This window comes from Theropithecus gelada, chromosome 14 (genome assembly GCF_003255815.1).
Source record: "Theropithecus gelada isolate Dixy chromosome 14, Tgel_1.0, whole genome shotgun sequence".
Lineage (NCBI taxonomy): Eukaryota > Metazoa > Chordata > Mammalia > Primates > Cercopithecidae > Theropithecus > Theropithecus gelada.
The window spans coordinates 1,049,424-1,061,593 of NC_037682.1; the positions used below are offsets into that span (position 1 = coordinate 1,049,424).

The 12,170-nt window shown below is 55.0% G+C and overlaps 2 protein-coding genes and 1 non-coding gene across 4 annotated transcripts in view; 2 read left to right on the forward strand and 1 right to left on the reverse strand.

Moving 5' to 3' along the window:
* Positions 1–2,961, reverse strand: part of PIDD1 (p53-induced death domain protein 1) — a 12,359-nt gene extending 9,398 nt beyond the window's left edge. The window contains exon 1 of the mRNA XM_025355177.1: positions 2,833–2,961. The gene's annotated coding sequence lies outside the window, so the exon portion shown is untranslated. The remainder of the gene's footprint in view (positions 1–2,832) is intronic.
* On the forward strand, positions 2,324–6,570 carry RPLP2 (ribosomal protein lateral stalk subunit P2). 2 transcript variants are annotated; one of them, XM_025355185.1, is made up of 5 exons: positions 2,324–3,449; positions 3,644–3,767; positions 5,010–5,058; positions 6,234–6,332; positions 6,459–6,570. In XM_025355185.1, exons 2-5 carry the CDS (start codon positions 3,645–3,647, stop codon positions 6,530–6,532), a joined length of 345 nt encoding a protein of 114 aa, XP_025210970.1. In that variant the 5' UTR covers positions 2,324–3,449; position 3,644; the 3' UTR covers positions 6,533–6,570. The 2 variants fall into 2 exon arrangements, with proteins under 2 accessions (XP_025210970.1, XP_025210969.1); XM_025355184.1 differs by having other exon boundaries at positions 6,456–6,568.
* Positions 5,094–5,227, forward strand: LOC112607487. The gene has a single exon (XR_003115828.1). It is a non-coding gene; the product is annotated as a small nucleolar RNA SNORA52 (small nucleolar RNA).
* Positions 6,571–12,170: the final 5,600 nt, after the last annotated feature.

Here is a 12,170-nt window from a genome sequence, read left to right on the forward strand (position 1 = left end):
AAAAAAAAAAAAAAAAAAAAAATACAAAAACCTAGCCGGGCGAGGTGGCAGGCGTCTGTAGTCCCAGCTACTCGGGAGGCTGAGGCAGGAGAATGGCGTGAACCCGGGAGGCGGGGCTTGCAGTGAGCTGAGATCCGGCCACTGCACTCCAGTCTGGGCGACAAAGCGAGACTCTGTCTCAACAACAACAACAACAACAACAAAATAAATAAATAAATTTTAAAAATCCACTTATATCTGCTGCTCACCCAAGTGTAAATTAAGGGCAACTTGGCCGGGCGCGGTGGCTCAAGCCTGTAATCCTAGCACTTTGGGAGGCCGAGACGGGCGGATCACGAGGTCAGGAGATCGAGACCATCCTGGCTAACACGGTGAAACCCCGTCTCTACTAAAAAATACAAAAAACTAGCCGGGCGAGGTGGCAGGCGCCTGTAGTCCCACCTACTCGGAAGGCTGAGGCAGGAGAATGGCGGGAACCCGGGAGGCGGAGCTTGCAGTGAGCTGAGATCCCGCCACTGCACTCCAGCCTGGGTGACAGAGCGAGACTCGTCTCAAAAAAAAAAAAAAAAAATTCAGGGCAACTTAAATCTATGTCCAGGATGTAATCCTCAAGCTCGGCCCACATAAACTACTCTGTATTTATATTAAATTTGACTTAGCATCTTCCTTTTAGGTAGGTACTTGAAATTTGAAAATACGCTGAATGAAAAAGGCCAGACACAAAGGCAAAATACTGTATTATTTCAGTCTTACGGGGTGCTACCGTTGTCAAAATCATAGGAACAGAAAGTAGAATGTGTTTATCAAGGGTGGGGGAGCAGGGAATAGGGACTTTAATGCGTACAGAGTTTGTTTGGGATAATAAAAAAAAGTAAAAAAATAGTTAAAAAAAAGTGAGATGGGGCTGGGCACAGTGGCTTGTGCCTGTAATCCCAGCACTTTGGGAGGCCGAAGTGTGCAGACCACTTGGAGTCAGGAGTTTGAGACCAGCCTGGTCAACATGGTGAAACCCCGTCTGTACCAAAAATACAAAAATTAGCCAGGTGTGGTGGTGGGTGCCTGTAATCCCAGCTACTTAGAAGACTGAGGCAGGAGAATCGGTTGAACCCAGGAGGCGGAGGTTGCAATGAGCCAAGATCATGCCACTGCACTTCAACCTGGGGAACAGTGAGACTCCTCAAAAAAAAAAAAAAAAAGCTGGGGCCGGGGGGGGCGGTTCATGCCTGTAATCCCAGCACTTTGGGAGGCCAAGGCAGGTGGATCGCGAGGTCAGGAGATCGAGACCATCCCGGCTAACACAGTGAAACCCCGTATCTACTAAAAATACAAAAAATTAGCTGGGCATGGTGGTGGGTGCCTGTAGTCCCAGCTACTTGGGAGGCTGAGGCAGGAGAATGGTGTGAAACCAGAAGGTGGAGTTTACAGTGAACCGAGATAGCGCCACTGCACTCCAGCCTGAGCGACAGAGCGAGACTCTCTATCAAAAAAAAAAAAAAAGGTTGGGATGGATAGTGGTGATGGTTGCACACCAATGTGGAGGGACTTGCTTAAAACATTGAATGAAACCATAATCCTGGCCAGGCATGGTGACTCTGGGATTACACCTGTAATCCCAGCACTTTGGGAGGTCCAGGTGGGACGATCGCTTGAGCCCATGTCTCAACAACACTGTCTCTACCAAAAAATTTTAGCCAGGTGTGGTGGCACAGGCCTGTGGTCTCAGCTAAGAGGCTGAGGTGGGAGGATCACCTGATCCCAGGAATTTGAGGCTGTAGTGGGCTGTGATCCAGCCACTGCACTCCAGGCTGGGCGACAGAATGGGGCCCAGTCTCAAAAATTACAAAATAAGGCCGGGCGCGGTGGCTCAAGCCTGTAATCCCAGCACTTTGGGAGGCCGAGACGGGCGGATCACGAGGTCAGGAGATCGAGACCATCCTGGCTAACATGGTGAAACCCCGTCTCTACTAAAAAATACAAAAAACTAGCCGGGCGCGGTGGCGGGCGCCTGTAGTCCCAGCTACTCGGAAGGCTGAGGCAGGAGAATGGCGTGAACCCGGGAGGCGGAGCTTGCAGTGAGCAGAGACCCGGCCACTGCACTCCAGCCTGGGCGGCAGAGCGAGACTCCGTCTCAAAAAAAAAAAAAAAAAAAAAATTACAAAATAAAAAAAGTCACATTGTTCGCAAGATGGTTTCCCGCCTTTATCCCAGATGTGTGACCTCGAGCAAGAAAACCTTTCTGTACCCAACCGCCTCATCTATAAAAATGGGGGTAATGACACCGAGGCCACAGAAGGCGACGGTGAAGTCGAGTTCCAATGCTTGATGTTTGAGCCTCACGGGAGCAGGCGCTGCCTGCTAGCACCTTACGTACCTGCATCTGACCCCCTGTTCCTGGTGCTAGCCCCGGATATTGGCAGGGTTGGCTCCTTATCTCTCAGCTTAGACTTTCTCAGGCTGCCCAGACCAACTCGCGCTCTGTCCCTATCCCTCGGATCGCCCCCTTATTCACCTCCTGCGTCCTCGCAGAAGAACTGAAGTCCTTAGAAGGCAGGGCCAACCCTGTTCCCTCCCAGGACCCGAGAATGTGGCAGGGTCCCCTGATGTGCTATGTCCACATGGACACCAAGGTCAGTTCTGGGCCGAAGCGGCCAGCGCAGGGGCTAACCGCTCGGACCTCACTCCTCCCAGGGGTGAGTGGGCGACGCTGCCTCACGTCATTGTCCTGCCCTCCAAGGCTCCCGCTCGTCCTCTGGCAGGACGCCCTGGCCCCGCAGGACAGGGGTGGCCTCCCAGGTAGGGCTGCAGTCGCTAAGTCCGAGGCGGCTGGCTCACCTCACTGAGTCCAGCTGGACATGGGGCCAGCGGTCGCCGCGGCCAGAGAACCACCAAAGAGTCAGGGCGAGCCTACCGCGAGCAGCCCCCGCTCGGGCCCACGTGCCGTTCCGCGTAGGCCAGCGGCGCAGGCCACTTCCGGCAGCGGTGCACCATGGGACTTGCAGTTCGCGGGCGAAGGTTGCGTCCGGGGCGTGGCAGCCGCGCTGCATGTTGGGCGCTGTAGGCGCCGCGTGGCATGCTGGGAGCCCTAGGTACCGAAGGCAGATGCCGTCCCTTTGGGCTCGCTTCGTCTGTCACCACCACGAGTTTCGGGGGACCTTCGCCCCACGCTATAAGAGCAGCCACTTCCGGAACTACTGGCCTTCGCCTGTGCCGCGGAAACTGTCTTGACGGGGCCGGGGGGAAGTGTCAATGGCTTCTCCTCCATCGTCATTGGCTGAGCGCCTCGTGACGCCATTCTGAGGCGCCTCATGCGGCGCCCTCCTCGGGTCCCGGAGGCTTCTGGGTAGCGGTTTACCCCCGCCCCTTGCATCGGCGCCTTCCTTTTCCTCGCTGACACCGCCGAGGTCGCACGCGTGAGGCCTCTCCGCCGCCGCCGCTGCAGACGCCGCCGCGTGAGTGTGGTGACCCGGCCCGGGGTGCGGGCTGGGGACGCGGGGTCCGCGGGGATGCGAGGTGGGCGGCGGGGTGTTTCCGGGACGGAGGCCTACTGGTCGAGCCACACGCGGCCTCGTCCGGCGGCCCCGGGGTGGGCAGGCCGGAGGCCACCGGGATAACGCCGCCGTCGCGCCCTCTCCGCCCGCCTCAGGATGCGCTACGTCGCCTCCTACCTGCTGGCTGCCCTCGGGGGTAACTCCTCCCCCAGCGCCAAGGACATCAAGAAGATCTTGGACAGCGTGGGCATCGAGGCGGACGACGACCGACTCAACAAGGTAGCTGCCGCCCTTGCCCCGCAGCCGCCGTAGAGCCCCGTACGGGCGATTTTTCTGCCTGATCCGGCCACATGCTGGAGGGTTCGGGGAGAGGCTTGTTTCAGTCCAGTTGGCGATGTCTCGGGTAGAGAAGTAAGCAGGGTGGGGGCCAGGTGCAGTGGTTCACGCCTGTAGTCCCAGTACTTTGGGAGTACGACGCGAGCGGATCACCTGAGGTCAGGAGTTCGAAACCAGCCTGGCAAACATGTCGAAGCCCCATCTCTACTAAAAATACAAAAATTAGCCGGGCGTGGTGGTGGGTGCCTGTAGTCCCTGCTACTTGGGAGACTGAGGCAGGAGAATCACCTGAACCCGGGAGATGGAGGTTGCACTGAGCCAAGATCCTGTCACTGCACTGCAGACTGGGCGACAGAACGAGACCCTGTCTCAAAAGAAAAAAATAAAAAGCCGGAGGGGTTCGAGGCAAAGTCGTGAATAATGAGCTTTGAAAGTTTAATACAAATCAGATGCATAATATTCCTTAAAAAACAAACAAAAAAGGCAGTCCTGGCGAGTGGCTCACCCAGCACTTTGGGAGGCCAAGGCGGGTGGATTATTGGAGCCTCGGACTTCAAGACTAGCCTGGAAAACATCGTAAGACCTGGTCTCTAGAAAAAGTTAAAAAGAAAGAAATAGTCGTAGGCAGTGGTGCACATCTGTAGTCTCAGCTACTCAGGAGGCTGAGGCGGGGGGATCATTTGAGCCTGGGAAGTCAAGGCTGCATGGACTAGTGATTGTGCCACTGCAGTCGCACAGAGCCAAGCCCTGTCTCTAAAATACAACAAAAAAATCAGCCAGGTGTGGTTGCTCACACCTGTTGTCCCAGACTGAGGTGGGAGAGTCGCTTGAGCCCGGGAGGTCAAGGCTGCAGTGAGATCCCACCACTGCACTCCAGTCTGAAGGCAAAGTCAGTTTCATTGACAGCTTATTTTGCCCGTGTTGAAGATACCTGTGAGTAGTCAACATGAAGCGGTGAGACACCGTGTGTTCCCTTCTCAGTCCTAAGTCTAAGAAACCTAGTGTCCATTTATTTTTATATCACTTACCAAGTGAGGGTGGTGGCTCCCTTTGGGCAGTGCAGGTCTAGAAACTTCAGGGCGTATTCCTGTGTGGGGGACCCAGTCCTGCTGTGATTCTGGAAGGGATAGGGCCAGGGATACATTTGCACTTTCCTGGTAACAGCTGTGTGATTGTCTGTTCCAGGTTATTAGTGAGCTGAATGGAAAAAACATTGAAGACGTCATTGCCCAGGGTGAGTTGATGTGGAGGGGCTTTCATTTGTTTTCATGGTCCATCCTAATCCCTGCTGGTCCGTCTGTGGCCTGCCAGGTTTCGCTTGTGGACCAGAGCACCCTAGAAGCCTCACCCGAGGAGTGAGCAGGGCTCCAGTGGGCTCATGTTATGGGCGCTTCTAGACATTCCCAGGAGCAGGGCAGCACAGGGCACTCTGTGTTCTCAGTGGACGTTTAGGTGGCCCTGCTTCTTAAGCCTGGCTGCCCCTAGCCCTGAGGCCATTCCCCAGAATTTCTCTGAAGCTTAGTGTCTGGAGAACTGAGTTCATGTCAGCAGTTCTTACCGCATGCTTTCTGTGAAGGAGCTGGGGGCAGGGACTACCAGTGCCAGGAATGTTCACAGGCTCCTTGCCTCTTTGTTGGGCAGATGGTTTTTTGTTGGTGTCAGCTGAGCTGGTGGGAGTTGTTTGGAAGTTGAGCTGTTGGGGCAGCTGTTCCTGTCTTCCATGCATGTGACCAGGACAGGGCCGGCTCAGCAAACGGGCCAAGCCATGAGCACATGACTGTGGCCAGAGATGTGGACACTGGAGCAGCATGCTCATTGTCCAGGCCGAGCACGGTGGCTCACGCCTGTAATCCCACCACTTTGGGAGGCCGAGGCAGGCGAATCACAAGGTCAGGAGATCGAGACCATCTTGGCTAACACAGTGAAACGCCATCTCTACTAAAGATACGAAAAATTAGCTGGGCGTGATGGTGGGCACCTGTAGTCCCAGCTACTTGGCAGGCTGAGGCAGGAGAATGGCGTGAACCTGGAAGGTGGAGCTTGCAGTGAGCCAAGATTGCGCCACTGAACTCCAGTCTGGGCAACAGAGCAAGACTCCATCTCAAAAAAAAAAAAAAAAAAAACAACAAAAAACCATGTTTGTCCAATGGACATCTGAGGGTGGAGGTGGGGAAAGTGGGCAGGCAGGCAATGTGGGCCTAATTCCTGGAAGGCAAGTTTCTGGATAGGAAAAGTCCCTGTTGAGGAGTGGCTGGGGGAGGGAGTGTTCCGGAAGAACGGGAGACATTGGCATATGGTGGGTCCATATATGTTGGGTGCCCTGTGCCATCCCGGTGCCATCTGACTTCCCTGTGGAATAGCCTTCCAGACTGGGCAGCTGCTCTGGTCTCACCTCTCTGCTTTCTGTAGGTATTGGCAAGCTTGCCAGTGTACCTGCCGGTGGGGCTGTGACCGTCTCCGCTGCCCCAGGCTCTGCAGCACCTGCTGCTGGTTCCGCGCCTGCTGCAGGTAAGTGGTGGCCTGGTGAGTGGGCAAGGGGCTGGGGCTCAGACAGTGTTGCTGCAGTGGGGTCTCCATGGGGGGACTGGCCTGGCACTTGGGCAGTGCTCACCACGCCTCTCTTTTCCACAGCAGAGGAGAAGAAAGATGAGAAGAAGGAGGAGTCTGAAGAGTCAGACGATGACATGGGATTTGGCCTCTTTGATTAAATTCCTGCTCCCCTTCAAATAAAGCCTTTTACACATACCTCAAGTATTCCATGAGCACTTTGTCAGACGGTAGTCTCTGCCGAGCTTCGCATCAAAGAGGGCAGGTTTGGGGCTGAAGTGTACACCCCAGAAAAATGTGAACGGGCCGGGCACAGTAGTTCGTGCCCATGATCCCTGTACTTTGGGAAGCCGAGGAGGGAGGATCACTTGAGGCCAGGAGTTTGAGACCAGCCTGGGCAAATAGCAAGATCCCATCTCTAAAAAACAAACTATCCAGGCGTAGTGTGCACCTGTAGTCCCTGCTATGAGAAGTTGAGATGATCACTTGCCCAGGAGGTTGAAGTTAACAGTGGGCCATGATAGTGCCACTGCCCTCCAGCTTGAGCGGCAGAAATCCTGCCTGTAAAAAGAACAGCAGAGAAGCTGATTTGAAATGGAGCTTGCGTAATCAGAGCTCTGTGTTTGGGGTGGCTTGGTGCCTGGTCTTGCAAGGACAGGATTCGTAGCCCCTGGGCTTTACAAGTGGATGCAGGAAGTGAGTCCAGCTTGGGGGTGGTGTATGCCCCTGGGTTTCCCTGCAGGAGTCATGACTCCGCCATAATGCCCTGAGCAACTTGGGCAGTCACTCCTCAGGCTTGTTTTTCTGCCGTTCACAGCTAACCCCTGCCTTACTGGGCAGATGTGCTCAGGGCTTGTGGGCAGTGACCGCAGGGCCATGTGTTCACTGAACTAGGTCCTTTGGGGGTGGGCCTGCCCTCCCCTGACAGGCTCTGGCCTGGAATATGGGGCTAAGGACAGGCCATCACCCACCCCTTCCCGCCTCTCTGCCCTCCTGGCCCTACTCCGTACGCTGTCTCCCGGGCCTCAGGGTCTTTGCCCGCCAATGTAGGCACCCAGAAGATGGTCTGCCACTCCCACCCTGGGCTTGGGGTCAGCAACCCACCAACTGGCTTTGGTGTGGGGAGCACCTGCTCTGTGACCTCCTTAGTTCTGGGAGGATAAACAGGAGGGTATAGCACAGAAGACAGTTGGGGTGACTGGGGGAGGCCTCCCTCAGATTGGGAGCCAAGACCTGCAGGAAGGCAGAGTCCCTGGAGGGGAAGCAATGTGGGTTGTCGGGGGAGCCAGGGAGCCACAGAAGGTACTGAGGTGGAGAGGGATCCAAGATGCTTTTTATTTATTTTGTTTTTTTCTTCTTTTTGAGATGGACTTTTGCTCTTGTTACCCAGACTGGAGTGCAGTGGCACGATCTCAGCTCACTGCAACCTCTGCCTCTCCAGTTCAAGTGGTTTCTCCTGCCTCAGCCTCCTGAGTAGCTGTGATTACAGGTGCCTGCCACCAGTCCCGGCTAATTTTTTGTATCTTTTTGTAGAGATGGGGTTTTACCACGTTGGGCAGGCTGGTCTCAAACTCTTGGCTCAGGCAACCCACCCGCTTCGGCCTCCAAAGTGCTAGGATTACAGGTGTGAGCCACCGTGCCCGGCTTTAATAATATTTTTAAAAAGACCTTTTTGGATGCCCATAAAAGCAGAGACTAGGGTGGGAGTAAAGCCAGGTGAGCAGTGGAGGAGGCTGGAACCTGGGTAGTAGGGGTGGGGCAGCAGATGGAGGAGGAAGCAGAGAAGTGACCCTAGCAAGGTACAGCTAAGGAGTGCAGGGAGCAGTGCTCGCTACAACAGGGCAGGGGTGAGGCTGGTGCTGGGGATGGCCCAGGCTCAGGGAAGGGGCCCGCAGCAGGAGTGGACCTAGGCTTCCGAGTGCAGACCTGGCAATTCCAGCCTTGGACCCTGAAAGGAGGGGCCCTATTTCACCCGGAGGTCACCATGAGAGGGGGACGTCCCACTGCCTGGGGTTTCTCATTGAGCTGTCCCTTGGAGCTTGTCCTAATGGTGGGGTGCTCCCAGACCCTGCCAGGATTCTGGGAAGGACTGTCCAGTTCCTGGCTCCTGAGCCTCCCAGGGGCCTGGAGATTATGTACCCAAAACAGCCTGACCCAGCTGTGGAAATGGGAGCAGAGGTCTCCCTGCGCTGAGGCAGCACCACCCATCAAGGCGACAGTCCCTCAAATGGGGCTAAGGCCCGAACCCTGGCCTTTCCCGGCCTCTCCTTGGAGAGGGAAGGACCCTAAGTCCCTGGCTTCCCTGTCAGTGGTTGTCCTGAGGAGCCCCTGGACTTCCATCCCTACTTCATCACACCCTGAACCCTGCTGGCTCCAGCAGCATCGCCAGAATCCAGTCACAGGGGGCTCCTGACACCTGGCTCCGCCCTCCATACCCTGGCCCTCCCTCCCCAATCCCAGAGTGCATTTGCCCCCGTGTACCTCCATCCGAAGATTTGGAAGAGGCCCCACGTGCGCAGGAGTCTCACCTGTCGCCCGGGCTGGAGTGGGGTGGCCGGATCTCAGCTCACTGCAAGCTCCGCCTCCCGGGTTTACGCCATTCTCCTGCCTCAGCCTCCTGAGTAGCTGGGACTACAGGTGCCCGCCACCTCGCCCAGCTAGTTTTTCGTATTTTTTTAGTAGAGACGGGGTTTCACCGTGCTAGCCAGGATGGTCTCGAACTCCTGACCTCGTGATCCGCCCATCTCGGCCTCCCAAAGTGCTGGCATTACAGGCTTGAGCCACCGCGCCTGGCCTTGTTTTGTTTTTGAGACAGGGTCTCACTCTCGCTCAGGCTGATGTGCAGTGGTGCGATCATGGTTCACCCCCAGCCAGCCCAGACTCAAGTCGATCCTCCAACCTCAGTCTCCTGAGTTGCTGAGACTATAGCTGGGTACACTACACCTGGCTTAGTTTTTATTTATTTATTTATTTATTTATTTATTTATTTTTTATTTTATTTATTTATTTATTTATTTATTTATTTATTTTTTTTTTTTTTTTTGAGACGGAGTCTCGCTGTGTCGCCCAGGCTGGAGTGCAGTGGCCGGATCTCAGCTCACTGCAAGCTCCGCCTCCCGGGTTTTTACGCCATTCTCCTGCCTCAGCCTCCCGAGTAGCCGGGACTACAGGCGCCTGCCACCTCGCCCGGCTAGTTTTTCGTATTTTTCAGTAGAGACGGGGTTTCACCGTGTTAGCCAGGATGGTCTCGAACTCCTGACCTCGTGATCCGCCCATCTCGGCCTCCCAAAGTGCTGGGATTACAGGCTTGAGCCACCGCGCCCGGCCTTATTATTTTACATATATATATTTTTTTCTTTTTCTTTTTTTTTGAGACGGAGTCTTGCTCTGTTGCCCAGGCTGGAGTGCAGTGGTGTGATCTCAGCTCACTGCAAGCTCTGTCTCCCGGTTTCACACCATTCTCCTGCCTCAGCCTCCCGAGTAGCTGGGACTACAGGCGCCCACCACCATGCCTGGCTAATTTTTTGTATTTTTAGTAGAGATGGGTTTTCACCGTGTTAGCAAGAATGGTCTCAATCTCCTGACCTCGTGATCCACCCACCTCGGCCTCCCAAAGTGGTGGGATTACAAGCGTGAGCCACCGCGCCTGGCCTTTATTATTTTTTATTATTTATTTATTTGTTTGTTTGTTTGTTTTGAGATGGAGTCTCGCTCTGTTGCCCAGGCTGGAGTGCAGTGGCTGGATCTCGGCTCACTGTAAGCTCCACCTCCTGGGTTCACACCATTCTGCCTCAGCCTCCTTAGTAGCTGGAACTACAGGCGCCCACCACCATGCCTGGCTAATTTTTTGTATTTTTAATACAGACGGGGTTTCACCGTATTAGCCAGGATGGTCTCAATCTCCTGACCTTGTGATTCGCCCACCTTGGCCTCCCAGAGTACTGGGATTACAGGCGTGAGCCACCGCTCCTGGCACTTATTTTTACTTATTTATTTATTTATTTAAGATGGAGTCTCACTCTGTCGCCCAGGCTGGAGTGCAGTGTCACCATCTACGCTCACTGCAAGCTCCGCCTCTGGGGTTCACACCATTCTCCTGTCTCAGCCTCCTGAGTAACTAGGACTACAGGCGCCTGCCACCACGCCCGGCTGATTTTTTTTTTTTTTTTTTTTTTTGTATTTTTAGTAGGGACAGGGTTTCACCGTGTTAGCCAGGATGGTCTCGATCTCCTGACCTCGTGATCCACTCACCTCAGCCTCCCAAAGTGCTGGGATTACAGGCGTGAGCCACTGTGCCCGGCCTATTTTTTAATTTTTTTGTAGGGATGGAATCAAGCTATGTTGCCTAGGCTGGTCTCAAGTTCCTGGACTCAAGCAATCCCCCCACCTCAGCCTCCCAGAGTGCTGGGAATATAGGTGTGAGCCACTGCGCCCTGCCTAGGAGTCTCTTCAAGTCAAGTATGGTCACGTCCTCCCTGCTTGACCCTCTCCCACCTGGGGCTCAGTTACTCTCTCCCCCTCACTCCCCCACAATCTTCCCCTGTCCTGGTCGGCTGCCTGGAGGGCCTACAGCCCTGTCTGCTCCTTTACCCTTCAAAGTTCAACTTATCCTCGCTTCCCACAGGGGAGCACTCCAGAACCCCTGAGGTGCCCCACACGACCTCCTCTCACTCATTTTTCAATTTTTTTTTTCCTGAGATGGAGCAGGCTGGAGTGCAGTGGCACGATCTGGGCTCACTGCAAGCTCCGCCTCCCGGGTTCATGCCATTCTCCTGCCTCAGCCTCCCGAGTAGCTGGGACTACAGGCGTCTGCCACCATGCCCAACTAATTTTTTATATTTTTTTAGTAGAGATGGGGTTTCACCATGTTAGCTGGGATGGTCTCCATCTCCTGACCTCGTGATCTGCCCAGCTCGGCCTCCCAAAGTGCTGGGATTACAGGCATGAGCCACAGTGCCCGGCGTTTTTTTTTGTTTTGTTTTGTTTTGTTTTGTTTTTGAGAAGTCATGCTCTGTCACCTGGCCAGGCTGGAGTGCGGTTGCACCATCTCAGCTCACTGCAACCTCTGCCTCCCAGGTTCAAGCGATTCTCCTGCCTTAGCCTCCCGAGTAGCTAGGACTACAGGCATGTGCTACCACGCCCGGCTAATTTTTGTATTTTCAGTACAGAGGGGGTTTTGCCATGTTGGCCTGGCTGGTCTCGAACTCCTGACCTCAGGTGATCCGCCCACCTTGGCCTTCCAAAGTGTTGGGATTACATGCGTGGGCCACCACGGCGCCCAGCCTCTTTTTTTTCTTTTTTTTTGGGGGGGAGGGAGCCTGGCTCTGTAGCCTAGGCTGGAGTGCGGTAGTGCAATCTCAGCTCGCTGCAACCTCCGCCTCCCAGGTTCAGGTGATTCTCCCACCTCAGCCTCCCGGGTAGCTTGGATTACAGGCGTATGCCACCCTGACCCGCTAATATTTGTATTTTTAGTACAGACAGGGTTTCACCAGCCAGGGCGGTCTCAAACTCCCGACTTTCCATAATGCGCCCGTCGCGGCCTCCCCAAGTGCTGGGATTACAGGTGTGAGCCTCCGTGCCCGGCCTCCTCTCATTTTCAGCCTATGTAGACGCCTACCGGCCCCCAGTAGGGCTGGGGCAGGGTTGACTTTCCACTGCTCTCTGGGATGGCTGGGAGCATGGAGGCTGAGGACTGGGCAGCATCCCCCTACATCGCCCCATTCTGGGAAGGCCCTGCTCTGGCTTCTCTAACTCAGCTTGGGTTGGGGGCAGCCCCAAGCCCCGTCCCAGACCCTCTGC

Coding starts and splice junctions, on each gene's coding strand:
- RPLP2 (XM_025355184.1), top strand. CDS start 3,645: ATGCGCTACGTCGCCTCCTACCTGCTGGCTGCCCTCGGGGGTAACTCC. Junction 5,059..6,233: donor TGAAGACGTCATTGCCCAGG/GTGAGTTGATGT, acceptor TGCTTTCTGTAG/GTATTGGCAAGCTTGCCAGT. Junction 6,333..6,455: donor TGGTTCCGCGCCTGCTGCAG/GTAAGTGGTGGC, acceptor TCTTTTCCACAG/CAGAGGAGAAGAAAGATGAG.